The sequence below is a fragment of the Dromaius novaehollandiae genome, chromosome 10 (assembly GCF_036370855.1).
Source record: "Dromaius novaehollandiae isolate bDroNov1 chromosome 10, bDroNov1.hap1, whole genome shotgun sequence".
NCBI lineage: Eukaryota > Metazoa > Chordata > Aves > Casuariiformes > Dromaiidae > Dromaius > Dromaius novaehollandiae.
The window spans coordinates 13,894,370-13,922,051 of NC_088107.1; the positions used below are offsets into that span (position 1 = coordinate 13,894,370).

General features: G+C 35.2%; 1 protein-coding gene across 3 annotated transcripts in view; it reads left to right on the plus strand.

Moving 5' to 3' along the window:
• The window catches only part of DMXL2 (Dmx like 2), a 60,852-nt gene that overhangs the window by 8,887 nt on the left and 24,283 nt on the right, over positions 1 to 27,682 (plus strand). For 2 of the 3 annotated variants that reach the window (XM_064517352.1, XM_064517353.1), the window contains exons 2-22: positions 1,505 to 1,630; positions 3,334 to 3,405; positions 4,109 to 4,187; positions 4,848 to 5,004; positions 5,987 to 6,053; positions 8,779 to 8,957; positions 9,689 to 9,872; positions 10,961 to 11,135; positions 12,069 to 12,305; positions 13,483 to 13,760; positions 13,943 to 14,639; positions 16,487 to 16,608; positions 17,557 to 17,646; positions 20,196 to 20,313; positions 21,061 to 21,180; positions 21,662 to 21,889; positions 22,892 to 24,571; positions 24,876 to 24,986; positions 25,783 to 25,952; positions 26,867 to 26,964; positions 27,126 to 27,291. In XM_064517352.1, coding sequence (XP_064373422.1) covers positions 1,505 to 1,630; positions 3,334 to 3,405; positions 4,109 to 4,187; positions 4,848 to 5,004; positions 5,987 to 6,053; positions 8,779 to 8,957; positions 9,689 to 9,872; positions 10,961 to 11,135; positions 12,069 to 12,305; positions 13,483 to 13,760; positions 13,943 to 14,639; positions 16,487 to 16,608; positions 17,557 to 17,646; positions 20,196 to 20,313; positions 21,061 to 21,180; positions 21,662 to 21,889; positions 22,892 to 24,571; positions 24,876 to 24,986; positions 25,783 to 25,952; positions 26,867 to 26,964; positions 27,126 to 27,291 — 5,154 coding nt within the window. Of the gene's footprint in view, positions 1 to 1,504; positions 1,631 to 3,333; positions 3,406 to 4,108; positions 4,188 to 4,847; positions 5,005 to 5,986; positions 6,054 to 8,778; positions 8,958 to 9,688; positions 9,873 to 10,960; positions 11,136 to 12,068; positions 12,306 to 13,482; positions 13,761 to 13,942; positions 14,640 to 16,486; positions 16,609 to 17,556; positions 17,647 to 20,195; positions 20,314 to 21,060; positions 21,181 to 21,661; positions 21,890 to 22,891; positions 24,572 to 24,875; positions 24,987 to 25,782; positions 25,953 to 26,866; positions 26,965 to 27,125; positions 27,292 to 27,682 lie in introns of those variants that run through there. The other variant, XM_026097037.2, reaches the window with a different exon arrangement.

The window sequence follows — 27,682 nt, forward strand, 5'->3', positions numbered from 1 at the left end:
ATTGGACTCAGCGGAAAGCTTACCTTAAGGAAAGAGACTCCTAGCTATAATTATGTTTACTTTGTAACATTTCAGTAGTAGATTGATGCAAAGATGGGATTTCCAAACTCAAATGTGGGAGTTCAGCGGAATAGATCATCTGGAGTGATTAAGGTTTTTAGAATATTCTGGCACACTGGGACAGGTGAAAAATTGGCAGACGTGCATATGTATCTTGCCAAGGAGAAGCATTGCAAGTTACAATTGTTCTGTAACATATTCATAAGCAAATTATTTAAACTGTAGTTTTTATTGTGCAAGATAAAATATATCCAAGATAAATCTTTCTTTGTTGTTTCACAGTCTTATAATAAAGTGCACTTTATAAAACCAACAAAAACCCCAGAAGCTGGATTCTTGAGGAAAGTAAGCACATACTGTTAGGGGAGGGGGGGCAAAATTAAGAATTTATATGCAAATTCAATAATAAGTCCACCTGACTAGTAAAGCATTGGTTGACTTGCTCCAAGAAGCAACATTAATTGTTAAAAAAAAAAAACTAAAAAAACTAAAAAAGCAATCAAACAAAAAAGTTAAGGCATATATAGAGCTTAAGTTCTAGAGTAAGTATTTTTAATTGTTTTTATTTGCCACAATTTAAACCGTGGAAGACTTAACATTTCCTTTGCTACTGTTTTCTGAAATGGGCTCTGTGCCCATTCCTGCCCCTGTAACTCTATAACAAAAAAGAATGGACTACAATTGTTCCTGTATTAAATGTATTTTCTCTGATATGCAGGAGCAGCAGCATTATATACCACACCTGTCTTTAGGCTCCACTTTCATTTTTAAGAATTCTGGGAAGTCTAATATGGGTGTCTAAATTAGCAATGTGTTCATTGCAGACAGCCAGAATTTTCCTTCGTTTTCTATCATTTTGGGGGGAAAATACTAAAAAAATTTTAAAAAATTGGCTTCTAACTATGCATAAGATTATTTTTTCTTGAAAGTAGAATAAACATTTTTAATATAATACCATCAACAACTGACAGTAGACATTGCTTGTCAATGGGTATTGCACTCCACTGTCTGATAAATGCAAAAGCATATAATTCCAAGACAAGAAGAGAGTATTCATTGTTTTATTGTGCATTCTGTTGGTTCATAAACATATCAAACCTTCAAGAGTTCCTGTCTGTTCTTGAGACAGATTATGCCATGAGTTGTGAGTTGTTAAGGTATAAGCATCATCTGGTTGAATTCCTTTATCCTTCTCTGCTCCCTGTACTGGGCTGAAGGAAATTGTAGAATAACTCATAAGAGTTGCTTTTTACTTGTTGCTTCTTCCACTGCTTCAGCCAAATTGGTGAGAAATAAACCCTCTGTATAATAACATAAAATTCATTACTTGTTTAAATGGAGATGGAGACGTCAATGCTTTCATAGATTTTGGAAAAAATAATTCTAATAAGAGTTTAGTTCAACTTGTTTCATACATTTTTAATTTTTTTTTTAATTATTTCAGGCTTACGGTTCTGGTTGCGATATTGTTATTCTGGCAAATGACTTTGAATGTGTGCAAATTATTCCTGGTGCTAAGCATGGAAACATCCAAGTCAGTTGTGTGGCATGCTCCCAACGACAAGGCAGGGTAAGGAATTTAGTAAATATGTATAAACTTTAAAACAATGAAATGCATCTAAATGAAATAACTAAACACTGACTTAATACATTAATGCTATTACTGAGTTAGTTTCATGACAAAGATCATTTTTTACTGACCTATCTGTAACTTTTTGAGTAACACTTCTTCAGAGAACTGTTTTAGTTTAATAGTAATTTATTTTTTAAAGTTTTAATTTTGGTTAGGAAAGGGAGGGAACACTTCCTGCAACAAGAGGTCTCATAAAATGGGGAAATATGTATTAGTCAGAACTTAGTATCAGAACTGGAATTGTTACTATCAAATGTCTCTATTATTGTATACTTACATCTAGCTAAAGAAGACAAGGAGAAATTAGATCATTCGTGCATACATACGTGCATGTGTATGTGTGTCTGTCCTGCAAAGTAATGAATTACAAATTCTTTATTTTTAAGAAAAGCTTAGACATGTCTGATATGTTTAGAAGTGCTACAGTAATGAGTCCTCATAACTGTGCAGCCACGTGACTAGCTATGTGGCTTTGTTGTTGATCAAAAAAAAAATGCTTAACGGCCAGTCTAGATTGCTGAGAAAAAGGAAACAACTTTCTGTGAGTTGTAGCAGAGCACCGACCAAACAAATTTTGTTCATCAGTAGTCTGCTAGCCAGTTACAAATTGGTTGTAGTAGTGAGAAGGCCCGAGTTAGAATTCAGGCGGCTTTAGCTGGCAGGGCCTTAGCTTGGCCACTCCAGTGGAGTCCCAGCACTACTGGAAGAGAGACACCAGAGATGCAGAGGTGGCCGCTGCAAGACCACGACACAACCCCTGGAAGGTCCTGCACTCAGGACTGTGAACTCATGGTCTGTTCTTCTGGGTGTGTTGTTGCAACTGTGAATTCTTTTCCCTTATGAAGAGGAAATAACATTTCATAAGAAATGTGGTGCAACTTTCAAATTATTTCTGTACTGAGGAGACCCGATCCTGAATGGGAAGAACTTAAGCAGTTTTTCTTTTAAAATCTTTTAAGGAAGAAGAGAGAATTTAAAAGACAGTCAGAAGTACTTATAAGCATATGAGCATTGGGAACATGAGCAGATAAATTCCTAATAAAGACCTTTTTGTACATGGAGCTTTGTGTAAAATAACTGGGTGAAAGAAATTGAGGGGTCCAGTTATATAAGTACTTCCAGTTTTTCCATTTACCATTTGTCTCCCCTCAAAATGTATTTAACGATTCAAAATAGAATCACATTTGCTCCTGTTTTCCAGTAATTATTATTCAGTGGTAGGAAATGTAATCTGGGATCACACTGAGACCCAGACACTAATAATTAATTTATTAGTTAACTGTGAAGTAAGCAGGACAAGAGCAGAAGTAGTGAAGGCATCAGCTTTCCCTTATGCATTAACAGTAGTTACCTTAGAAACATACATTAGAACTGATTGGCAGTGCATATCCCACTGAACAAGATGCCTTCCCTACTTAGAGTTAAAATCTTAAAGGGGGGCTTGTTAAGAAGCATATGTTTCTCAACTTCCTTTAGAAAGTATACATATAGTGCAATGAATGACTTCGATATTAATTTTACTTTTCTTGATTAATTGCACATAGAAATGGTACTGGAAATTCTGTAGGTATTTTGCAATACTAAGGAGCAGTTATACTTATCTCCTAACCTTACATTTTGATTCTTCAATTTTTTTCCAGATTGCAGCATCATATGGAAATGCTGTTTGCATTTTTGAACCGCTCGGCATAAATTCTCATAAAAGGAATTGTGTAAGTATCTATTTCACAGTTGTAGTTCAGTTTAGGCTCTCAGAAGAGGAAAAAGTATTTCTGCCACTTTTGTTGCCACATTATATTAGCACACAAAAGACTAATGGAGAAATATTTTCCACCATCCATAATAAAATCGGGTGGGTGAGATCTTCCATTGTATGAACCAAACTGAGGATTGCAGTCCTCCCTAGTTCACAACAATATTTTATTCTTGAATCACATGCTAGAATGACATGGTGACAAGTTGGTGTTTCTTAACTTGAGGTGTGTCAGATCAGTAGTGCAGAGATGTGACTTACTCTTGTGTATGTGTACCCAGGCTAGTTTTAACAGCACAGCCATGGCCAGGTGCTCCAGTGTTAACAATGATCTCAAGCAGGTTTTGCAATATCTATAGCATCTACGCTGCCATCCCTTATGTTGTTATAAATGTGTGACCTAACTAGTTTAAAATAAGCTAGAGAGATATTTGTATGTGTGACAGATCCAGCTCTGGTTCTCAGGACCCTCTGTGATGCATTTTATAAAATATTTTATAAAACAATTGAAGCAATTATTAAAACTAGATTCAGCAGTCTGCTACTGGGTCCTGAACTTGTTTGCAACAGGATTAATAGCAATAGAGAAAGAGAGAAATACTGATACTTTTGGATTCTGCTGTCGATGTGAGAATTAATCCTTTACTGTTTTTAAACTACAGCAACTAAAGTGTCAGTGGCTTAAAACGGGGCAATTTTTCCTCAGTTCTATGACTTACAACCTAGCATGGGATCCTCAAGGTAATGTGAAACTTACATGAAGTATTTGTTCAACATTTGTAGTTATAGAACTTGAACACAATCTTTTTTAAATTGAAATAAAGTGGGAGCATGAATATGGAAATTTTAAATTAACCATTCTCAAGCAGTGTTGCATAAAATGTGAGGCATGCAAGTGGCTGAAGGTAGCATTTGTGAGGATGCTATGCCAAATGTTTGAGTGTTTTATGCAAGATACTAGTTTGGGAGTAACAGTGTAAAATTGCTAACTGACTTGAAATTGCCACTAATAATCAGATGAATACAATTTTATCATAATTAAAGTCAAAGATGTACTAAGAAAAAGATGTTTCTAAGATGTCTAACAATGAGTAGTACTTGAGATGTGAGTGGCTATTTAGTTAATCTGTAATTTTCATTAAGTATGTTTTATCATTTGAAGTCACCTTAAAAGAAAAACACCAAAAACCCCTCTCCTTAAAAGGCATTGTAAATGCAAAACATTTTAATAAAAAGAACTCTCTGATACGATTGAATACCCTATCATAATTAAAGTAGACTTTATAAAGTCAAGTTTATAACTTGTTTTTAATAATTCTCAACAAAGTATGAAAACAAGCCTAATCTTTCAATATGCATGCATTTTCTTGGATTCACAGCTTTGATATTACTCATTTTCAGATAATAGGCTGCTGACAGCAACTGACTATTTGCAACTGTGGGCCCCACCATCTAGTGACATTCTAGAAGAAGATGAAGAAGACGATCCTGAAAATCAGATCAAAGATGATAAAGTTCTCCCAGTTCTGAATGACTGGAAATGTGTCTGGCAGTGCAAGTGAGATAATTTTCATTTTAAGACAGATTGCACTACCATGTCATATATCAACTGTATCTCCTCCCAGGAAAATACATTTTAAAATGTGCTTTTAAAACACCTAAATACTCGACAATTATATATAATATCCTTCAAACAATGTAAGTTATTTCAAATAAAAATCTCTTATTTTTCAAGTGACCTGCTATCACCAAATACCTTAGTCAGAGGCTTACCCAAACTGTAGCACTGGCAATGCATCCAACCTGTCCCTGTCTTCTCACCTTTGAAAGCAGTGCTGAGGTACTGGATGAGAGACTGAACAGAAGAGCACTAGCAAGGCGAACATGCTACTTTGGTAAAGAAGAGGACAGTTTCTTGAATCTCAGAAAGAGAGTCCTGAAACTCTCTGCCTCCCCTGTTCCAGTTGAGATCCATGTTAAAGAAGTGTTTCATGATCAGCCATATGTATAGATAAAAAGACTTGGGAAGCAGCAGCTTCCCTATGAACCTAAGTTCTGCTTCACTCTTTCGAAACCATGTTAGATTTTGTGCTCACAAAGCCCTGCATGGACTGCACTCTTCTTTCAGACAGTTGACCCATAAACTTTAGTCACAGACAGACAGTATCACAAATAATCTAAAAGAACTTCATTTCTTCCTATCACTTCTTTTGGCTTTACCGACAGTAGGGGAGCAGGTGGAAAAAACTTCACTTTTGTGATCTCACCAAATTTAGCCTAGGCTTGCAATGCTTAGAACAATTTATTTTATGATCTGTTTTTCTGTGAGGAATACGGTGTGAAAATACTGAATATTTTGTTTTGTTGTAGCAAATAGTTTTTATGCTTATGCTATTTCTAAAGTATGCTTAAAATAACAACTATAAAATACCAATATATTTCATTTAAATAGCACACACTAATACTGAATCAACTGCATGGGAAAATACTATGCAATAAATAACACGTTACTCACAATTTAAAACTGTCGCGTTCTTTAGGACTGCAGTATCAGTACACTTGATGGCATGGTCGCCTGATGGTGAATACTTTGCAACAGCTGGAAAGGTAAGAACAAAAAAGAATAACTAAATAAGTGTTTGAGATGTGTGCGTGCGTTTGACAAAAGTAAATAAATGCTGTAGAATAGTCCTGGGCCATATACTCTATTGTAGTCTGAGCTAAGTTAAATTATCATCTCTTGGTGTATAATGCTGTATTCTCATGTAATTCATGTAATTTCAGCAACGAGAAATTGGATTTAACTGTATACTCTTACTGAGTACTGCAGAATCAAAACAGAAATACACTATCCGTGATAGTCTTTGATATATTTTAGACAAAATATGCTTAGATGAGCTTTCAGATATACATAAATAAATTTTTCCATGTCTGCTTGAAATAATGAAGATAAATACTAGATCATCATGACAGAAAACAAATACACATTTAAATTGGTATAATGAACACATCTCAATAGATAAATTAGAACAAATTTTCAATTTACAATGAAGTCTGGGTTCAATTATCAGTTCTTAACTTCCATTTCAATTTGTCTTTTTTTTTCAAATTGCTATTCAAATTAAGTTTTCAATTAATTATTCTCTTTAATGTCACCCTCTCATTTGAGTGATGTTCTTTAATGTTAATGTTGGCCAGACAATGAGATGATTTTTAGTAACCTCTGTTTTACTTACACTTGCTAAAGTGGACAGCTGAATCATGAGCTTCATTGTTATGACTATGAACCTGCTCTCAACATCACCATAATAAATATTGCATTTTGAATCACTGTGGTTAGAAAGTTATCAAAAGTTGTGCTTTACTCTGTATTTCTATTCTCATGAATTTACTTTTATATAGCTAAAAATCAGACTAAATACATGAGATAGTTGCAGAGGTCATTTTCTGTCTTTAGGACAGCTCCATCTTAGTCGTTTCGTGAGATTTACAGCTTTGGTCATAATTCTTAACAGGGCTGCCCGACAGATTTTCCTCCTGCAGAGTTTGTGGTTAGATGCTGTATTTTTTTGATCCTTGTTAGGAAGTATTTCCTTTTATTTGCACTCCTAGAGGTTTGTATTTCTTCATTTACGTATTTTATATCACATCACCACCCTAAAAGCCAGCCCTTAACCCAGGGTTTCCAGGTGTGTACAATATACTGTGTTTATACTAGTAATATTGCCCTTAGCTCTCATCAGTATGGTGACACTCCAGTCTCACCTGGTGAAAATCTGGTGATGATAACTTGGACAGATAAAGGAAAATATTAGCTGATTTATGCTTCAGGTTGTAAAATCAAAGTCAGAACACTGTGGGGAAATAAGAAAGAACAATTTCTAAGAAAACTTAAAGAGGATTTGGAGATTTTAAAAAAATGCATGAAGAACAAACGTTGTTCATTCTATTCAAAATTCCAAAAATGATATTGTTAAAATGATTTTTTCTTTTTATTTGTCTATTTTTATACTTTTTTAACCATTTTCTTTATCCCTTAAATTTATCCAATATCCTCATTTCCAAGATACCATGCAGTATCCCAGGTTCATCCTAGCTTGCATTAAAACTTTTTTCCCCTTGCTTTCTAAATGTTACTTTCTTCCCAAATACCTCTTTACTGTTCCTCCTGTTTTTCTCATTATTAGGTTCACATATCTATTCATGCTCTGTCTGCATTTAGGATATTTTCTTTCGTGATCCAATATTTGCCTTTATTCCACTCCAAATCTCTATGAAAAGATAGTGTCTTCCGGAAATTCTTGCTGCTTTATTCTCTTGAGTGAAACACATCTTTCTTTTCAGTTGAAAACAGCTAATATTTTTAACTAGGAAAGAGCCCTATGCTCTTACGGATTGTGTGAATCCAGTTCCAGAATTAATTCACACTGGATGCCTTTTTTCCTGCTACATGGTTTTTCTGGATATATTCAAATGGCTGGTCACAATTAAAACATTGGTGGGGAGGAGGGAGGGGGAAACAACGGGGGCTATTTTTTTAACTTACTATTTGCTGCTTTATTGGCAGCTTTATTTTTATCTGGTCAATTATTGTCTAAAATTTGGTCATTTTAAACATCAGCTTAAGTGACCTATTGTAAATAATTTAATTCTACAGACACCTTAAAAATACATATCTTAGTGAAATGTTTATCAGAATTTATAGTATGGCTACACCAGCATTTCAGTTTTGTTTCAATTAACTACATCAGTGGCGCCCAGCCATTCAAACCAGAAAGGTAGCAGAGGTTATGCTAGTGGAGGAGAAGGTTGTATTGTGCAGCTGCTCCTCTATCATGTGCATATGCTCAGCAGGTACAGTGCTTCCCAGACAAGTCAGGCTTTCTGCACATGGGAACCAAGAGGCATTTATGGCACACATTGTCCCAAAGGAGAAACTGACTGGGCAAGGAGCTTAAAATTGCCCTGTGACTGCAAGCCTGTTTCTAGCTTCCATCTTTACAGGGAAGCAGACATGGGATTTAAGCATGCATTTGTGGTATGCAGAAAACGCATAGACAACCCAACCAGAAAGTAGTGGTCCAAATGGCCTGCAGGGAATATTACTTTCTGGGAGTGGAGTGTTGCCAGCAGAAAATTTCTTGAATGTCCATCAGTGAGATAAGTGGTCTCAGATGTGGGTTGTCTGGGAAACTACAAATAGTTCTGGGCTACAGACTGTGTGTCCATGGAAGACACCAAAACAGCAGTTTCCTTATTATTTGGGATTTTCTTTTGTCACATTTTTAGTTATGGTCAGCTAATCCCATGGTTTTTTTGCTGCTTTACCTAGAATGACTGCCTCTTAAAGGTTTGGTATCCTATGACTGGTTGGAAGTCATCTCTTCTGCCCCAAGAGAGTGAAGAAAAGAAAAAATGCTCAGGAGCTGTCCACTTCTCATTTGTCTATTTGGCACATCCTCGAGCCGTGACAGGATTTTCATGGCGTAACATTAGCAAATACATGCCCAGGTTTGAAAGTGTTTTTTTTTTTTTTTTTTAAACCCAAACCTTTGATTGAAGTATTTTTAGCATATCGCTTAAAGTTTGACCATTAAGAACATGATTAGATTGCTTTATTTATACTTTCAAGGAGTAAGACATATGACCATCTACCCATATGCTTCTGGATCACCCAGTACAATAGTCATGCTAACAGTTGTGACTTTTAAAATCTGATCTAAACTTCAGTGCCTTCTCAAGTTATGCCAGGAAGCATGAATATAAAGCTTTGTCTTCATCAAATGTTATTGGAGAATAACATATGTTGCATTGGAAAAAAAAATATGTGTTTAAATGGTTAGCAATTAATGAGCTATTTTCTGAGTCTCATTGTATATACTGGCTTGTAAATTAATTTTTCAGTTTCACTTTTCAGGATTTAGTAACATTTATGTATTTATTCTCCACATAATCCAGCAAATCAAATAATTTTGGCAGTTTCATAACTACAGTTTTGTAATAATGTTTCATTTATCAAATAATAGCCATTCCATGTTCACATGCACTTTTGCCAATAATCTGAGTTAATATATTAGCATGCCAAAAAGTCTTTATTGAAATAAAACCCCTTAGTTAGGGGAGAGGCAGAAATTTGTATGAAGCAATTATAACTGCTAAATATTTGTATATTCTCCTAATTCTGGCTGTGTACCTGTACCTGATTTAATTAAATCAGGTAACCTTGCTATGTCTATCTTCAGGGGTTTAGTCTGTAATGTGTTACTTACATCATGTCATGATGGCATCTGTCGGCTGTGGGCCGAGACGGTGTTACCAGAGGATACTCTTCTGGGTGAGCAGATCTGTGAAACTAGCACTTCCAGCATTAGCAGCAGCACCTCTCAATCTGGAAAGCAAAAAGACAAAATACAGCATGCACTAGAGGTACAAGTAAATACTGATTTTTGTTAATTTTTTATTTCAGGATTCTAAACTTAGGTAAATATTTAAAGGATGTACAACCCTGAAATTGTGCATTATTTAGTTCTTATAAGCATAGTAGAATGATCTGAATTATTTCATACTAGTTTTTAAAGTTTATTGCTAATAACTGAAGAAGTCAGATATTTTCAAATTTCGCAACAAGCTCTACATCCTTAAAATTCAGAAGAAACCTACTTTTCCTAGAGCCAACTAATAGTGTTGGGAAAAGATGTTTAATATGGAATAGTATGTGATGGTTTCATTCTGATAGGGACTGAGGGTTTGTAGTTATAAAAACAATGGAATCGGTAAATAAACTGTTTTCCTTGAATCCTTTAGTTATCTGATTTGATAATTGCATTTCCAAAAGGTGGCATTACAGGGCTGTATTTGAGTTTGTCATGTTCATATCAAGTCTATTAAGTTCACAGGGGAAAAAAAGAGACTGCTAATACTAAAAAAAGAAAAACTTTCATCATAAGCTATGACATTCAGACCGAACTTTTACTACTTATATATCGTGACTGTCAACAAATACATAGGGAGAGTGGGAAAAATTATATTTGGGGCTATAGAATCAGTTGGGCTCTCCATATGCTCTCAGCAACTACTCTGAAAGCCAAAGACATTTATAAGTTAATTTAAAAAAAAAAATGTTATGTTACACAAAAAATACATATTGTTAAATTATGTTGCAAAGTATACTACTTTTAGATTATAATCTCTGTTATTAAGGCTATACAAAACAGTTTGGATTTTTTTTCTTGGAGCAGATATTAGAAAGATCTTTCAAGAGCCTATTAGAAGGCACTATTAGAAGAACTTTGCCTTTGGTCAGAACTGAAGTGCATAAGTGTTAATAATCTCTTTTGAAGTCTTTTTGAAATAATCTTTTTGAAATTAGTCTTCACTTCTTAGGCAGAAGGAAATTACAAAGCTTTAGGCTTCACATAAATGTGCATTTTTATCTTACAATTTTTTTGTTTTAAATATTTTAATATTTAATATACTTAAAAATAAGTTTTTTTTCTTTTCTCTAACTATACCAGACAATTCACCATTTGAAAAATATGAGAAAAGGACAAAGGAGATCTTCAGTTCTCGTTACCCACACAGATGTATTGCCTGATCAACAGGGTACTCATGAAGTTCAGCGTCACATTTCACATCATGCAAATGCACTTGGGCACTTTCATATAGCAGCAAGCATTAACCCTAATACAGGTGAAGTATAACCATGTATTAAACTTAACACTATAATTGCACAACATGGGAAAAATAAGGGAAGGGAACTTTGACATGCATGTTCTTTGCTTTGCCTAAATAAATACTGGTGATTGGTAAAAAGAATGCTATTTCACAAGCCTGTATTTGGCATAGAGTTTTGTAAGACAGATAAGGCTGAATTTATTCCTAAGAATTTCAGCATTTTTTAAAGCCCAGTTAAATTCATCTTTGTGCATCAGAAAGCAAAAGAAACCTCACAACCTAAATTTCAAGGCTGCCTAGTGCTTGACTGCAAGGTTTTGGGAGGCACTTGTATAATCTGACAACAGTATATGATGAATAGAGTATTTGCATCCTACAGAATATACAGCGAATGAAAATTCTGTACCAGATTTTTAAGCAGGAAAACACTTGTTCTTTATTGAATAAGTCAGACCATTTTAAATGGAAAAAAAAAATTAAAAGCAACCCCATGCCTACCTAGAATTTGTAGATGAAGTAACAATGCTAGTTCAATAGCATTTAGCTGTTGAATATTATTCACCGTTCACTTAACATAAGAACCTATTTTCAGGTGAAGATAATTTTAATATTACAAAAACAATTAACCATGATCAAAGATACATTATGTTTTTAGACAAAGCAGAATAGGCTCTTTTTCTTAAGTAGCATTTCATATTTTCTATTAAAGGATCAAGTTGAGTCTTAATTTAAAATTAATATATAGGCATCATGTCACATCAGTAAATAAAGGTACATGTTTTTTACTCAAATTGCATGTAGAGACTTAATCAGAATCTTACCTCTTTCTAAACTTACAGGCACAGATTATGTTCTACCTAAAAAATGTTTTAATTAAGGAATCTGTATATATGTATTAGAAAGATGGTTTAATATATAGCTTTTTTATTTGTTTAAAATTATCCACAGATATTCCATCAGTCTTGTCTGGAACAGCTTTTAATATAGATGAAGGAAATGGAGGCTTTGTTGTTCATTGGCTGAATAATAAAGAATTTAATTTTACATCCTCTATTGAAGTATTTATGCAACATCTCAGAAAACTTTCTGAACAACAACTGGAACAAGATTTTGATGATGCCGAGGTAGAAGAAGAAGAAGAAATGGAAGAAAAAGAAAGAGGTTTACATATGAAACTAGATCATGGTTAGTAATTTTGAGATATTTAGCACAAGATTTATTCTGCCAACCATATATCACTTATCTTGCAATTTATAGTTGCAATTTTGTCTGCTATAATCATTTGTAGACATGAAAAACCCTGTGGTATACTCTCTGTTGGAAGGCAATGGTGATATATACAGTAAAAAAGAACAGTAGCTTTTGTCTTTCATTTCCATTTTGGAAATATGCCATAGAGCTATGAAGTTATGACTAAGCCACACTCTTGATTTACCTTACCACCTGACTATCAGTAGTGAAGCCAGAATTTATGTCAGGCTTTGGAAGGGTTGGACATAGCTCCATTTTAATGCAGCTGCACTGTTTCCAGTAGAGAGAAGATTTACATCTTAACACCTTAAAGAGCACCTCACAATCTCATCTGTAGCTATTTATAGAAGAACATAAGACATATTTTGAAATTAATGATGGGAAATTTATCCTCCAGAAACATTTTACCTTGCTGCAGGAGTGTCACTTGTCGAATAATACATATTCCTTCAATTTTATTAAGGGGGGCAAATCCTATTCATTTAAAATTTCAGAAATTTCTGTATTCCCTTGTCTCCTCAAAGTTAAGAATGAGGAATCATTTAATTACATGTAATTGTTCTACAGAAACCAGTAACACTGATTAGTGATAGTAAACTGATGATGCATTGTGTCATTTATAATGCCAGAGTTCTTAACATCTAGGTTACCTAGGTCATCTAAGTTATTCAATAGTTAAGTGTGTTGTAATTCTTACTGTACACACAAACATGCTTTTTTATCAACCATCATGTACTGCATATTTCATTACTACCTTCTAAATAAATTAAAAAAGAAAAAACATGACTCAACCAGCATTCAGATAAAATACATGTTTTTTATATACTTGACCAAAATAATCTTGGATATGTTATTACTTTTAAGCATCTGGATTTTTTAGTTTATATTTATTATTACTTGCATTGCATAGGGAGGAGCACTAGTCAAAGACCAGAACCTCTTATTGCTGTATGGATAGACAAGAAAAAGACATTTGTACTCTCAGTTTGCAATGAATGTTCTAATCAGGTAGCATGATAAGCAGATTAAAAAGCATTGTATTGTTTTGAATAGAAACTATCATAAGGAAATCTTTGTGATGGATAACACTTTTTTTTTCTTCCTGTTGCAGAGTTGTCTATAGACAGAGAATCTGAGACAGGGACCGGTACAGGCTCCTCAGAACATGAAGAAGGAGAAAAAGAAGGAAGCCCAAAAACATCTCTACCAGCAGGCCCACGCATGCCTCTTCCAACAGTTTTGTTAGATCGGAAAATTGAGTTGCTTCTAACTGAATGGAATAGAAATCCAGACATGCTTTTTACTATCCATCCTATTGATGGTACCTTTTTGGTGTGGCATGTGAAATACTTAGATGAATACACTCCAGGCATCTTTCGACAAGTTCAGGTGCTGTATATTGAAAATTATGTTATTGTTTATGATGTTAATGAACAGACATTGTATCCTTTCTGTTTAAATCTGAGCATCAGTATGAATTTGAGTACTTCCTGTAAAACAGCTAGCATTTATTCAGATACTTACACTGGGTTGTAATATTTTAACATTTTCATTATTTTACTCTTTTTTAGGTTTCGTTTTCTTCTAGGATTCCTGTTGCATTTCCATCAGGAGATGCTAGTTCCCTTAGCAAAAACATCATGATGTATGCTTGCCCTGCCTCTGCAAAAGACATCAGTAATGCTGTACATCAGAAGACAATGGACTTTCCAGATAAGACACTAGTAAATAATGGACCAAGCTTTGCCCAGGATAGTGCAAATGTGAATATAATTTCTCCCATGGTAATGATGATTTCCAAACATATAGATGGATCTCTAAACCAGTGGGCAGTTACTTTTGCTGATAAATCAGCTTTCACCACTGTGCTAACGGTATCACATAAATTTAGGTACTGCGGTCACCGTTTTCATCTTAATGATCTAGCTTGCCATTCTGTTTTACCACTGCTGTTAACATCTTCTCATCATAATGCTCTGTTAACTCCTGAATCAGACAGTTCTTGGGACTCTGACAGAATAAACAGAATAATGGATCCTATTAAACATGTGAAAGGTTCTTCTAGGCAGCAGCTTAGAAATGCAGCAACCCGTACATTCCATGATCCAAATGCAATCTATAGTGAGCTGATTCTGTGGCGTGTAGACCCTATAGGACCTTTGTCATACACTGGAGGAGTATCTGAATTGGCTCGAATTAACTCTCTTCACACCTCTGCTTTCTCTAATGTAGCCTGGCTTCCAACACTTATTCCCAGCTATTGTCTTGGTGAGTATTTTAGCCTATTTCCATATAGAGTTGATACTAGGAGTCAAGGAATTAATCTGTTAAAATAAATTACTAAAGTATTTGTAGTGTATTTATATTAACTTTCCAGTAATTTCCTTGTATTATGTAAATTAAGCTTTCTTATTTCATTTGAGGCTAAGCTACTTTAAATTAGCATATTTGCTGTGGGCAAAGAGTGTATTTGTAGTTACCATGGATCAGCTGATATTCAGCAACTTGCCTGTGTGGGTTAGCAGTTGCACTCCAGTTTTTCTCAGTCATCACTCTCACAAAAAACAGAACAAGATGGTCCCATCTTCCAGTGCTTTAGGCCAGATGCTCGCTTCATGGCAGCTCTGCGGAGAACTTTCTGCACTGACGTGCTGGTAACAATGTGGGTGTGATGGTGTGGCATAGGCATCTGGGTTGTTGGCCATATACAGTTGCAGTGGAGGCAGTGGGTTGAACAGGATTGTTATATGGACCACTTGAACCTCTGACTTACTGGGAATGATTTTAAGCGAAGGTTTACAGTACTGAACTCTCATATACAGGTTAAGAACTCTACTTTGCAGATCCTGAAATGGTACTGAAATCCTTCTGGCTGTTAGCAATTTACAAAAGCCCAGCTGAACACCAAATATTTTTAAAGAAATAGACTACATTAATTTTACAGGACTACAAGCAAGATTTTTTAGAGGTCAGGCAGTACAACATCTAATACAATGCCCTAGGACAATACTTCAGTTTTTGTACTTACTTTTAGTGCTTTCTATTATAGTTAAGAAAATTGTCTCTACAAATGTTAATCTATTCAGCCACTCAGATATTTATTTTTGAATTATCATAAAGATGCTCTTGCCATCATCATCTTTGTGTACAGTACTAAAAATGTCATTTGCATAGTGAATGTAGCATTATTAAATTTTATACTAATAATACCAGGGTTTTTATTATGCTAAGGTCAGTCTGACCTTTGCAGTGATTCAATGGGTGTCAGAGATTTTGTGCAACCTAAAAAATATGTAGGTATGCTTAATAGTTTGACTAAAAAAGAATTCCCTTTTCTCTGATCCCATAGTAATATTCTATGCTGTCACAATTCCACAAAGTTTTCCAGTCACTACTAAGTAGCAGCTTGCCTCTTCTAATATAAGAGGAAAACGCACATTAAAATAGCAACTGTTGCATCAAGCTTGTCTGTACACTGTAGAGAAACAAAGAGGACACTCATTTCTTGTATTTTTTCAGATCACACTATTCACTAGTACAGGTAAATTTCTCCCCCCAGTTTGATATCTGCACTTCTAACTGGAGATTTTTCATCCAGGTTAATTTTATCCCAGGAGTCTAGGCTCTAGAGAAAGTAAACAAGTAAAGAGAGCTATTCTGAAGAGCTTATGTTAGATTCCTATTCTAAATTGCCTGTTAGAACATAGGAGAATTGGAGTCCTGAAGCTAGTATTAGCCATTCTGAATATCTCCTCGGAGATTACAGTGATGAGAACGTAACCATTGTAAGGAATGGCAGCATTCCATTATATGTAATACCTACTGGTTTCTATATGTGTGAGCAATGAATGTTTGTAAACACAGGAATTCTGCTTAGATTATTAACTTTTACGAGGAGCTTTAGCTAAGTAAATGTGCAGAAAGAAGTTACTTCAATTTCTAAATAATGGTGTTTTGATTCCCATATTTTCTTAGTCACTTTGCTTCAGTATTTTATGAAAATTATTCTGTTAGAAATACATTCTCGTGCCATTTGAACCAGTGACTTATGGAGGAAGTACTGCTAATTTTTGTTTTAATTCTACAGTTTGTATTTATTTTGTGTTTTCTGATAGGTACATACTGTAATTCTGCTAGTGCTTGCTTTGTTGCATCTGATGGCAAAAACCTGAGACTCTATCAAGCTGTTGTAGATGCACGAAAACTTCTAGATGAACTATCTGACCCTGAATCCTCTGTAAGTTTTATGTAGCAATTGCTTGTGAGTTTTAAAATAAGAATATTTAAGGCAGTCTTTTTTCCCAGTGGTTTCTCTTCCGTTAGCTCTGTATTTTCAGTTTTGTGACATTCCTGTGTAGGATTTTATGCATAATAGCTTGCATAACTACATATGTTTTGCAGGTATCTTGTAAACATTAGCTGACAAAGTGGATGGACTGAAACAAAATTTCCCTGACAAGTTTCCCAACCCATAACAAGTGAGGGAAGAAAAAACAGGATTTCTTTCCTTGTATTTTTAAAAGAGGAGACTTAGATATATCCACTTAGTTACACCTGTATATGAGGAAGGGCAGAGACACTGGATAGGAGGGAAATCAAGACAGGTTATTGTTAAGGGTAATATTAGCTCTTGTTTTTTTCTGTTACAACCTATTTTTCCTTCCCCTGTATCTTTCAATTTTGTGATTCTAAGAAAAGAAAAACCTGGCCTTGCAACTATATTGTATAAGCAAACACACTTTTCCTTTCCGTTCTTCTGTGATTTTTATAAGCTATAGATAGTCTGGCAGCATTCAGATCAGTGTGAGCAATCTGTTACGGGAACAACGATTGTAAATGTTCCAGCAAAAATCAATAGAGCATTCAGTTTATATATAAGCTGTACAGATTTTTTTTTTCCTATGTTGTGACAAAACCTGAAGCTTTAAACAAAAGTGCTTTAAATAAGCAACATCTAGTTTCCATAAAAATTAGTGTGCTATCCCCATGAGTAGCTGCAGACTTAAAACAGTGCAAACGTCGTGATGAATGCTGCATTATTCATAAATGCCAAAATGAGAACAGGAAGAAAACTATTACTAATTATGCCAACAGGAAAATGAAAGCATCAGTTTATTGTACATGCAATTTCCTTCTGTCTGATAGAAAAATGTACTAATTCTTAACTCATTTTGCTCTATTTCAGAAGCTTATTGGGGAAGTGTTTAACATTGTGAGCCAACAATCTACTGCTCGACCAGGATGCATTATTGAACTTGATGCAATAACTAACAAAGTAAGTAAATGGTTGACTATTTGAGGGTATCCCATAAAGGTGTTTAATGGCTTTGTCTACTAGTTAACTTCATCTGTTGAAAAGAAATACTCAGTAAGAGATAAAAAAAGAGGACATTTCTCTACAGTGATAATGAGTGCCTTTAAGACTAATTTCCTGCATCATGAAATTATCTCCATGGAATTTCCTCCCTTTTAACATGTTAACATGAATATACAATGTAAACAGGGAAAGTTAAAGGTATTTTTTTTTCCATGAATTGTTGTCTTAAATAGTCACAGCTACTCTAAGGCACCTTTCCTCTAAAATAAGACTAAGATATCAGCCTACCTTTAGAATTTTCCATTCTTTTAGTGATACCTGAACGCTTGTAATATATCTTCCTTCTGTAATTGTTTTTAGAATCGTTTAGAGTTATACTTAATGAACAAGAGCATGTCAAGCCCTCATGTGCTATACAGCCAATCCATAAGAAAATTCTTTCTTCAGTCTTTTCTTGGATAATGCTTTGCTTTTCCTGACCCCAAAAAACCTTTAATAATGACATTTGCAGTTTTTTATTTTTTAGTTAAGCTGTCACATACTTGAAACCATTTTGAGGGGTTAATACATTTAATTGTTTTTTTTTTATCCTCCATTAATGAAATTTTGTGAATGTCGAGATACCTTTAACCTTTTAGTTACACAACTTTCTTCTACCTGCTGGGAGTTCAAAGACCATTGTTATACAGTGACAATATTTTCTAAGCCTAAATCTTAGCTAAAATAAAATTTAATTGAAAACTGGTTTACAAACTGTCATAATTACAGAAGAAAATAAAAAAAAATCAAAGCGATGAACACACTAAAACCCCCAAGAATTCAACCTAAAAAATAAATCTAGCTATTCCAAAATGTAGGAATCATAGCCATGTATGACTTTAATTGTTTTGCATTATTTTAGAAGAAAAATTTTTTACATGTTCAGTAATCTGGCTATACATTTATACAGGAGATAATATTGCCATGCCTTGTTCTTATTCATACTTACTTTGATTATACCAGTTCCTATGCTGTTTCCTCTGAGGAAGCAGCCTGTGAAAACAGTTTGTTTTACCATTTCTTAGTTAGACATATAGACATGCATGTATAAAGAAGTACTTCTCGATTCTTCAGTAAGTTTCCATGTCTTGTAATCACACAGGACCTTCAATATTAAGTTAAAGTTTACAAAATATCTTTATAGAAATTTTATAGATTATTTTATGAGTTTGTATGAGGAGTACAGGGAATATCTGTAAATTATCAGTAGGATATAAGAAACAGAGCCTTCCACAAAGGACCAGTATTGTGGGAGAGGTAAGAAACCAAGACATGCTGCGTGGTTTAGAGGCTTTTCCGTTTTCCATGGCTCATAAGCCATACTTTTTAGCTTCTAGTCTCCTTTTTGACATGACTGGTATAAAGCTTAATTAGTAATCATGGGCCTTAACCAATGTCTACAGAAATGGTAAATAGGTTAGTCATGTTATTATTTTCAGCATTCAAATTTCTTTAACGAATATAGAAGTCAATATATCCACCCAGGAGAAATGTGAGGCACGGAGCACGAAGAGATTTTGGTATGAAAAAGCAGACTGTAGATATTCAAAAGAGCTGTAAGCTCTGGAGACAGGAAGAAACCCTCTCTCTTCTGCAAGGAAACACTGAATCCAGTTTCCTAATACTGGGTCCTGATCATGACAGTGACTGTAGACTTTCCCTTAATATAAATGCCAGTCCTACAGGAACGAAGCAAACCAAAACAAATCCTCTCAAAACCTCCTTTGTCCCCAAGCATTTTTTTAATAGCACTTGTTGAAGTTGCAAAAGAAATGCTTTTTATTCTGTTTTGAGTCACTTAGTTTTTGCTGATTTCATCCTTACAAGATTTTTAAAATATCTGTATGGAGGAGGATGCCACTCCATGTTTTCCTGGAAAAAGGGGGTGTTTGGGAACATGATGACTTTGCCATCGCTGTCTTTGGGGGACGTATTGTCCTTGCCTGCGGGAAAGGATTTCACTGCCAGCTCCTCCTTCATAGAAGGGTGGAGGTGCTGCAAGGAAATCTGTTGCTGCCAGCAAGGACAGCTGTTGAGATAACTGAAGGAAACTGATTTCTTCCCTTTTTTAGCAGGTTTCCCAAACAATTCATTGCAGACATGTCTTCCCACTGAAGAGGGATAAAAGTCTAAAAGTTTATGCCGCTGCTGGCTATTCAATATCTAAAGAAATTAAAATCCATCAAATACTAATTCATCTCTTAATAACTGCAGCAAAAGTTATTTATTACAGAATTGATATAGCATGGTAGATGTTAGTGAAATTTGAATATGTAAACAGTAGGATCTACAACATGATGTTCTTAACATAAGAGATGAAAGTGTTCAGTTTTACAGATGTGTTAAAATAACTTTGAGCATTATAAAAGAAGGTCAGTAGCTAGATTTTACGAAAGAAATATTTATATTAGTATGGAATACTGCTGTACTGTTTGAGAGGTATAACTGCTGTTTAATACTGGTTTCAGTGTGGCTCAAATACACAATTGCTTCATGTCTTTCAAGAAGACTTTATTTTGGGATACAAACCACATAAGGAAGATGTGGAAGGGAAGGAAACTGAGATATTTTTCCAGCCATCACAAGGTACAGCATAAAAATAACTAATATTAACGTAGGTACTAAAAATTTTCTTAAAGAATACTGAAATCTAGCAGGCAGAATAATGAAATCTTTCCTATTTAAGGAGAATTTGTAGAGTTCAATAAAATTCATGTGTTTCAGATTGAAATATATGAATTGTTGTTTACCTGGTAACAATATTAAATAAAAGTATTCTATTTTGCTCAGAGTGAAACATTTTGACCTGTATTAAAAGGTCCATTTTTCCAAATGCTGTATGTTGTATAAAAGAACTTGTACAAAATAGAACAGAGGTATATTTTTTTGAATCAATATGTAGTTCCAGGCACTAAATCCGACTTCACAGTTAATCCCATATAAAGTAACTAGGGAATGTGGTAATAGACTTATAAGTTTTGAAGAAAAAGAGGGAAGTGGAAAAGAGTCTTTACAATCTACTAGAGTAGTTCAAAGTAAGCCTGGGAAGGCAAATACACCTAATAATTAAATTTGCCACTAATATTCAGGCTGTCTCTAAGCCTGTCTATCTTAGTAAAAAAAAAAAAAAAATCTTCTATAGCTGAGATAAATAAAACATTGAGAAAAAATGTTATTAATGGTATTATTGTTTGAATATTTCATTTTAAAATCAAGCAATTTCTTTCAAAGAGGAAAAAAGATTAATAATTTTTAAAAAGTCATCTGTTACTGAAAATTATATATGTTGAACATAAACTTCATAATAGTGGTGGTGTTGTATTGAAATTACAGGGTATCGTCCACCTCCTTTCTCAGAAAAGTTCTACCTAGTAGTAATTGAAAAAGACAGTAATGGCTGCTCTGTTCTTCAGATGTGGCATCTTCATCTCAAATCCATGCAAGCCTGTTTAGGTGAGTAACTATTTTCTTAGAGGCGAACATTTATTTTAGATAACATGGAAGAAAATTTAAAGCCTTGCAATTTATTTTAAAACAAATTGTCACCCTTGTCAAGAAGAACACGCAAAATCAGAAAAAAAGATGCTAGTTTAGTTATGCAAAACCTTATAGATTTCCGTTTGGGGGATGTGTAAGTAGTTTTAGTGGAATTCATTCCGTGAGTGTTTGTAACATGTTAACTTCATGGGGTTTTAAATAATTTTTATTAGTAAAACGTTAAAGACCATAACTAGAGACACAAAATGAGGCAGAACTATAATGTTCAAATGGCTGGATTCTAATTTTAAAAAAGTAGAAGAATTTTTGGAATAATTTATCAATGCAATAGAAGCAGTAGGATTTCATATAAACACTGGTTACGTTCTATACCAATCACAATATAAAACACTTCTTGAAAGGGTTTGCAATGCCTTTTTTTTTTCTTTTTCAATAGCAAAACCAACTGAAGCCACTTCATCAGAAAATAAGCTGAGTGTACCTGAGCAAAAGACTGTGGATTCTTCTCCAGATACATCACCTGGCATAAGTCCCATTCCACGATCTTCATCAATTGCTAATCTTCAGACTGCTAGTAGACTCATTCTGAGCTCTAGACTTGTGTATAGCCAACCACTGGATCTTCCTGTTGGTGTAGAAGTAATTAGAGCAACTCCTTCAGCAGGTAAGTTTAACATTTTTCTGTCTTATTGGTCCAGTAGATTACTAGTCTATAGGATAGTATATCCTGAGTCAGTATAAATGGACACTTTATACTCACTCGTTCATCTGCCAGCATTAATCTGTTGGATATATAGTGCTTTTTTTTAACCTGGTGTGCTTACCCCATCTCTATTCTCTCTCCCACTATCAATTTTTTTCCACAGTATGCTGAAGTACTGTCATGCCCCTCTTAGGTTTCATTTTGGTAGACTACACGAGCCTAATCTTAGATAAACTTACCTAATCTCATCGCATTAAACAGGCTTTGTATTCCTCTCATTATTCTAACAGCCCTTTTCTGAATTTGTTCAGTTCCATTTTATGTTTCTTGGATTGTGACCAAAACTGTACACAAGTATTCCAAGCGAGATGTTACTAGGATGTTGTTCAGTGTACTAATACTTCCCTTCTTCTATTGGCACTACCTTTTCTGAAGCATTCCTAGATTACCTTTGTATTCTGTCAGTTTCTGCAGTGCTTCAGTTTTGAGAACGTCAAGCTAGCCTTCAGGTTAAACTTCAGTGTAGGTGTCATAAGCCAGGTATACATTAAAAACTACAAAGTTGTTTTAAAATATACCATGGAAGTTTGGGTCATCACTTAACTGATGATGGTTTGAAATGCTGTCTGAAAAGAAATCAGTTTAACTAACAGATATTTTTTGCTGTTTTATGTGATTAACCTTTCCTTCTTCAAAACTGCCTGTGTTCCTAAAGACTTTCAGAAAAATGAGAATGGTAATTCCAACATTCATATGTGGAGTGACAGAAAAGGTTAACAGCAATGCCCAAGCCCTAAGGCTGTTATCAGTCTAAATACATTTGCCCCATACCCAGCTCCAAATTCTAAAATTAATACAAAATTGAAATGTTGTCTATTAGTAGATAGACAGTGTTGTCTGTTGTATTAGTACAGGCATTCTATTTTATATTACTAATACTAAATACATTTGTTCTAACTTCAGGTCACCTGAGTTCTTCATCAATATATCCAGTCTGCCTTGCACCTTACTTGATAGTAACATCATGCTCGGACAACAGAGTGCGGTTCTGGAGATGTACTGTAGAGACAGAGCTAAACAGCAAAAATGAAGAAAGGGAAACATATCACTGGAGAAGATGGCCTTTAATGAATGATGAAGGAGAGGACAACAGCAGTACAGTGTGCATAGTCGGAAGGCCAGTTGCTGTTAGCTGTTCTTACACAGGACGTCTTGCAGTAGCATACAAACAACCTATACAGCATAATGGTTTTGTTTCCAAAGAATTTTCCATGCATGTTTGTATACTTGAATGCGAGTCTACAGGAGGATCAGAATGGGTTTTAGAACAGACAATTCATCTGGATGATTTAGTTAAGGTTGGAAATGTACTTGATTCAAGAGTCAGTGTAGACAGTAATTTATTTGTTTACAGTAAATCAGATGCTTTCTTGAATAAAGACAAATATCTGGTGCCCAATATCAAGCATTTGGTGCATTTGGATTGGGTATCAAAGGAAGATGGTTCACATATATTGACCGTTGGAGTTGGTGCTAACATCTTCATGTACGGAAGACTTTCAGGAATTGTAACAGATCAAACAAGCAGCAAAGAGGGAGTAGCTGTTATTACTTTACCACTAGGTGGTAGCATAAAACAAGGTATAAAGTCGAAGTGGGTGTTGCTTAGATCAATCGACTTGGTATCATCTGTAGATGGCACTCCTTCACTGCCTGTTTCTCTCTCTTGGGTCAGGGATGGTATACTTGTAGTGGGAATGGACTGTGAAATGCATGTTTATGCACAGTGGAAACATGCTGTCAAGTTTGGTGATGGGGAAAGTGATGTTTTTACTACTGAAGATTCAACAACTCAAGATTCACTCAAAACAAGTTTGATAGCGAAGAAGACCAGCGTAATCGATGGGGCAGGTATTGTGGATGATGTTTTTGGCACTCCGACTGTAATCCAGGATGGTGGCCTTTTTGAAGCTGCTCATGTTCTTTCACCTACTCTCCCCCAGTATCATCCAACCCAGCTATTAGAACTCATGGACTTGGGTAAAGTTCGCCGAGCCAAAGCCATTCTATCACATTTAGTTAAATGTATTGCAGGAGAAGTTGCAATAGTTAAAGATGCAGAAGCTGGAGAAGGAACTGGTCCTAAACGCCATCTTTCTCGTACCATTAGCGTCAGTGGTAGTACTGCCAAGGATACCATCACAGCTGGAAAAGAGGGTACTCGAGACTACACAGAGATAGACTCAATTCCCCCACTGCCACTGTATGCACTGCTTGCTGCAGATCAAGATGCCACTTACATTTCTGAAGAAACTTCTAAACTACCTCAAGGCTCTGAAGATCACGCTAAAAGAAAAACAGAGGATCAGTACTCTGATCTGTTCCAAATTCAGCCTGTTACAACTGATGACTTCATGGATTTTGAGCCTGAAAAGAGGGAGAGTAAATCCAAAGTTATTAATCTCTCACAGTATGGTCCGACTTACTTTGGCCGAGAACATGCTAGTGTCCTTTCAAGCCACCTGATGCACTCAAGTCTGCCAGGCCTCACTCGACTAGAGCAGATGTTCCTTGTAGCTTTGGCAGATACTGTGGCAACAACAAGCACTGAACTGGATGAAAACAGAGATAAGAATTACTCAGGTTAGTAACTGTCATAATATTTACGTTCTTGTTCTTCCCAGCTAACACAAACTTACTCCTTGAAGAGTATTTGGGGATAACAAAGCTGAAAGCTAGCATCAGCTATTCAGATCAGATACAGTAGAGAGAAAAACACCTAATAATAAACATCTGCTTATATTTCATACGCAATAACCTGTAGTTCAGCATCCTAAACAGCAAATTTAGGGGTATACTTTCCTTACAAGCTGTGCATGATAAGTCATATACATGCCCCTTGTGGTTACCTGCATGTTCAAATGTCAATATTTCATGTATTTCACAGGGAGAGATACCTTAGATGAATGTGGCTTACGATACTTGTTGGCTATGCGCTTGCACACCTGCCTTCTGACATCACTCCCACCTCTGTATCGAGTTCAGCTGCTTCATCAAGGTAATTCTTGGAATGTAGCATTACTTTCATTTGATTCAACTGAGCTGACTGTGTTTTGGCATTTGTTGAGGATCTGATTATGTCTGATTTATAGTATTTTGATATCTTTATTATCACCATATTCATTTTAGATTATATCTATTCCATTAAGGCCCTGATCTTTCAAAGGCTTAGCATATGTTTCCTGCAGACAATGTGAACAGAGGGAAGGTATAGCTACAGAAAAGATTTGAAAGACTCTGCATTATCAGTCTGAGACATGAATAATTTCCCCAACCAGATAACATGCAAATTGTACACATGTATTTATAGTCTTTGCTGGAGGAATAAAAGTATTGCTTTAGATAAGCATGTCTTTCCTTAAAGATTTTTTTATTATTTTCATCATAGCAGTTTACTTCTTGCTCAAAGGCAGATCTGAGTAAATGCTGTGAAACACAGCAGAATGGAAAGCAGTTAGCACCTAAACAGCAGAGAGAAAGCTTTCTGGCCTGGAATGGGTCTGTGTCTGAGATAACAGGATGTTTTTTCCTTCTGTCTTTCATGCAACTTTAGTACATATATGAATGGGGTACTGGAAAAGAACGGCAGAAGCACTGAGGAGAGAACAGATCCTATGGAGCAAAAAGATATTTTGACTGTGCCTGTAACAGCTCTCCTTCCTGTTGAGAAGAACAGTCCCTCTCAGATTTACCTATGCTCTTGTGTTGCACTCGCTTTGCATCTCTGACATATTTCATTTGCTTATTAACAAGTCTTAATCTTCTGAAATTGATTATCATATGTTATTATTTAGGCCTATCTACTTGCCATTTTGCATGGGCTTTTCATTCCGAGGCTGAGGAGGAGCTGATCAATATGATTCCTGCTATCCAGAAGGGAGACCCACAGTGGTCTGAATTAAGAGCTATGGGTATAGGTTGGTGGGTCAGGAATATCAACACACTGCGAAGGTGCATTGAGAAGGTACTATTTATTGCTTACAAATTAAAGTTGTATCCTGTTAGGTATGCCTTAAGAAATATGTGCAGTGATTTGTATATAGCAAATTCCTGGGCACTCCATGACAGTCAGGAGACAGTGTAACTAGTTGTTTCTATAGACAGAGCCAAAACAGCTCATTTGTATGCAGAGTTGTCATATGAGAGCTCTAATAATGGATAAATTACAATATATTTTTGAAATACTATTTAAACTGTTTCCTATATGTATTAGTGAGATTTACATTCTTACTTTCATAAAAATTTTGGCTTTCTTGTAACTTGAAGTTTAATAGATTTATTTATTATTAGCTTTTCCTCTGAATTACAATGCACTCTTTGAGACGCATTTGTTGAACAGGAATACTTACTCGTTTACTGAATTCCCAAGTCATCTGCTATAAAAATAAAATTTAAAACATCACGGGATACTCAATGAATTCAATAACAAAACTTAATTATTCAGGTCCTCTAAACCCATGCAATTATATCTTTTGAGACAGCAAAAAGAAAACAATAGTCACTAAAAAACACTTTTATTAGCTTAAATATGTGTAAATAAAGGATTGAAAGATGAATTTCACCTAATAGTGTGACTGACTTGATCAGTCACACTGATTGAGGAACAAATTTTTATTTGCACATTTGTAACGTCCTGCTTTGGGTGGGGAGGGGCTAATATCTGCAGTAGTATTGGTTTTCCATATCTTAAGAGCATTAACAATATGATGAGCTGTCACATAACAACAATTAGTTTCTGCAAAATATTCTGAAAGAAATGACTGTTGCTTTGTAGAAATAAGATGGTCACCTAGACCAGCTGCCTAATATAAAATGTCCTTTTTAGCTGAAGGCAGCCCTTATATTTTCAGTAATAATAATAGGTTTTGCTTACTACAGGTTGCAAAAGCTTCATTCCAGAGGAACAATGATGCCTTAGATGCTGCTCTTTTTTACCTTGCTATGAAGAAAAAGGCAGTGGTGTGGGGTCTGTTTAGGTGAGTTCTGCTAACTGTAAGTTTGATTAAACCTTAATTGAACCAGGAATGCAAAGCAGAACTCATTCAAGATTAGAGTTTAACTTAAAGTGATGTTGTTCAAGCGATTGTATCTTAAGGTTATGTAATAGTAGTTACGTACATTGCATTTCTTTATGCAGGTCCCAACATGATGAAAAGATGACTGCCTTTTTCAGCCACAACTTCAGCGAAGATAGATGGCGCAAAGCTGCTTTAAAAAATGCTTTTGCTTTGTTGGGAAAACAACGCTTTGAACAATCAGCTGCATTTTTCTTACTAGCAGGCTCATTGAAAGATGCAATAGAGGTACTAGCTTGTAAGAAATTAAGTTTTAGTTTCTAATTTGAACTACATAGTGGCATCCTTACAAGCTGTTCTGCTGATCTTTTCACAAACTGTGGCAACAGAAAGGATATGTCTACACAGAACCACCTTGTGCCACATAGACATACCAGTTACCTCTACACTACTGTGTAATGCAGCCTGGCAGCTGTTCTAAAGGCCAGAGTAAGTGCTCGTATACATCAGTCCTCAGGAGAAACACTCTTGAGACTAGCAGTCATGACCCTGCTCCCGAAACTTTCCATTTGGTCAGCACAGCTAAGTTGTAGCACTTTGTTCAGCCTCCAGCTATTCTGTATGCCATTATGTTACAACATCAAGCAAAAAAAGAAGTCAGAGTCCTCCTCTGAAGCAG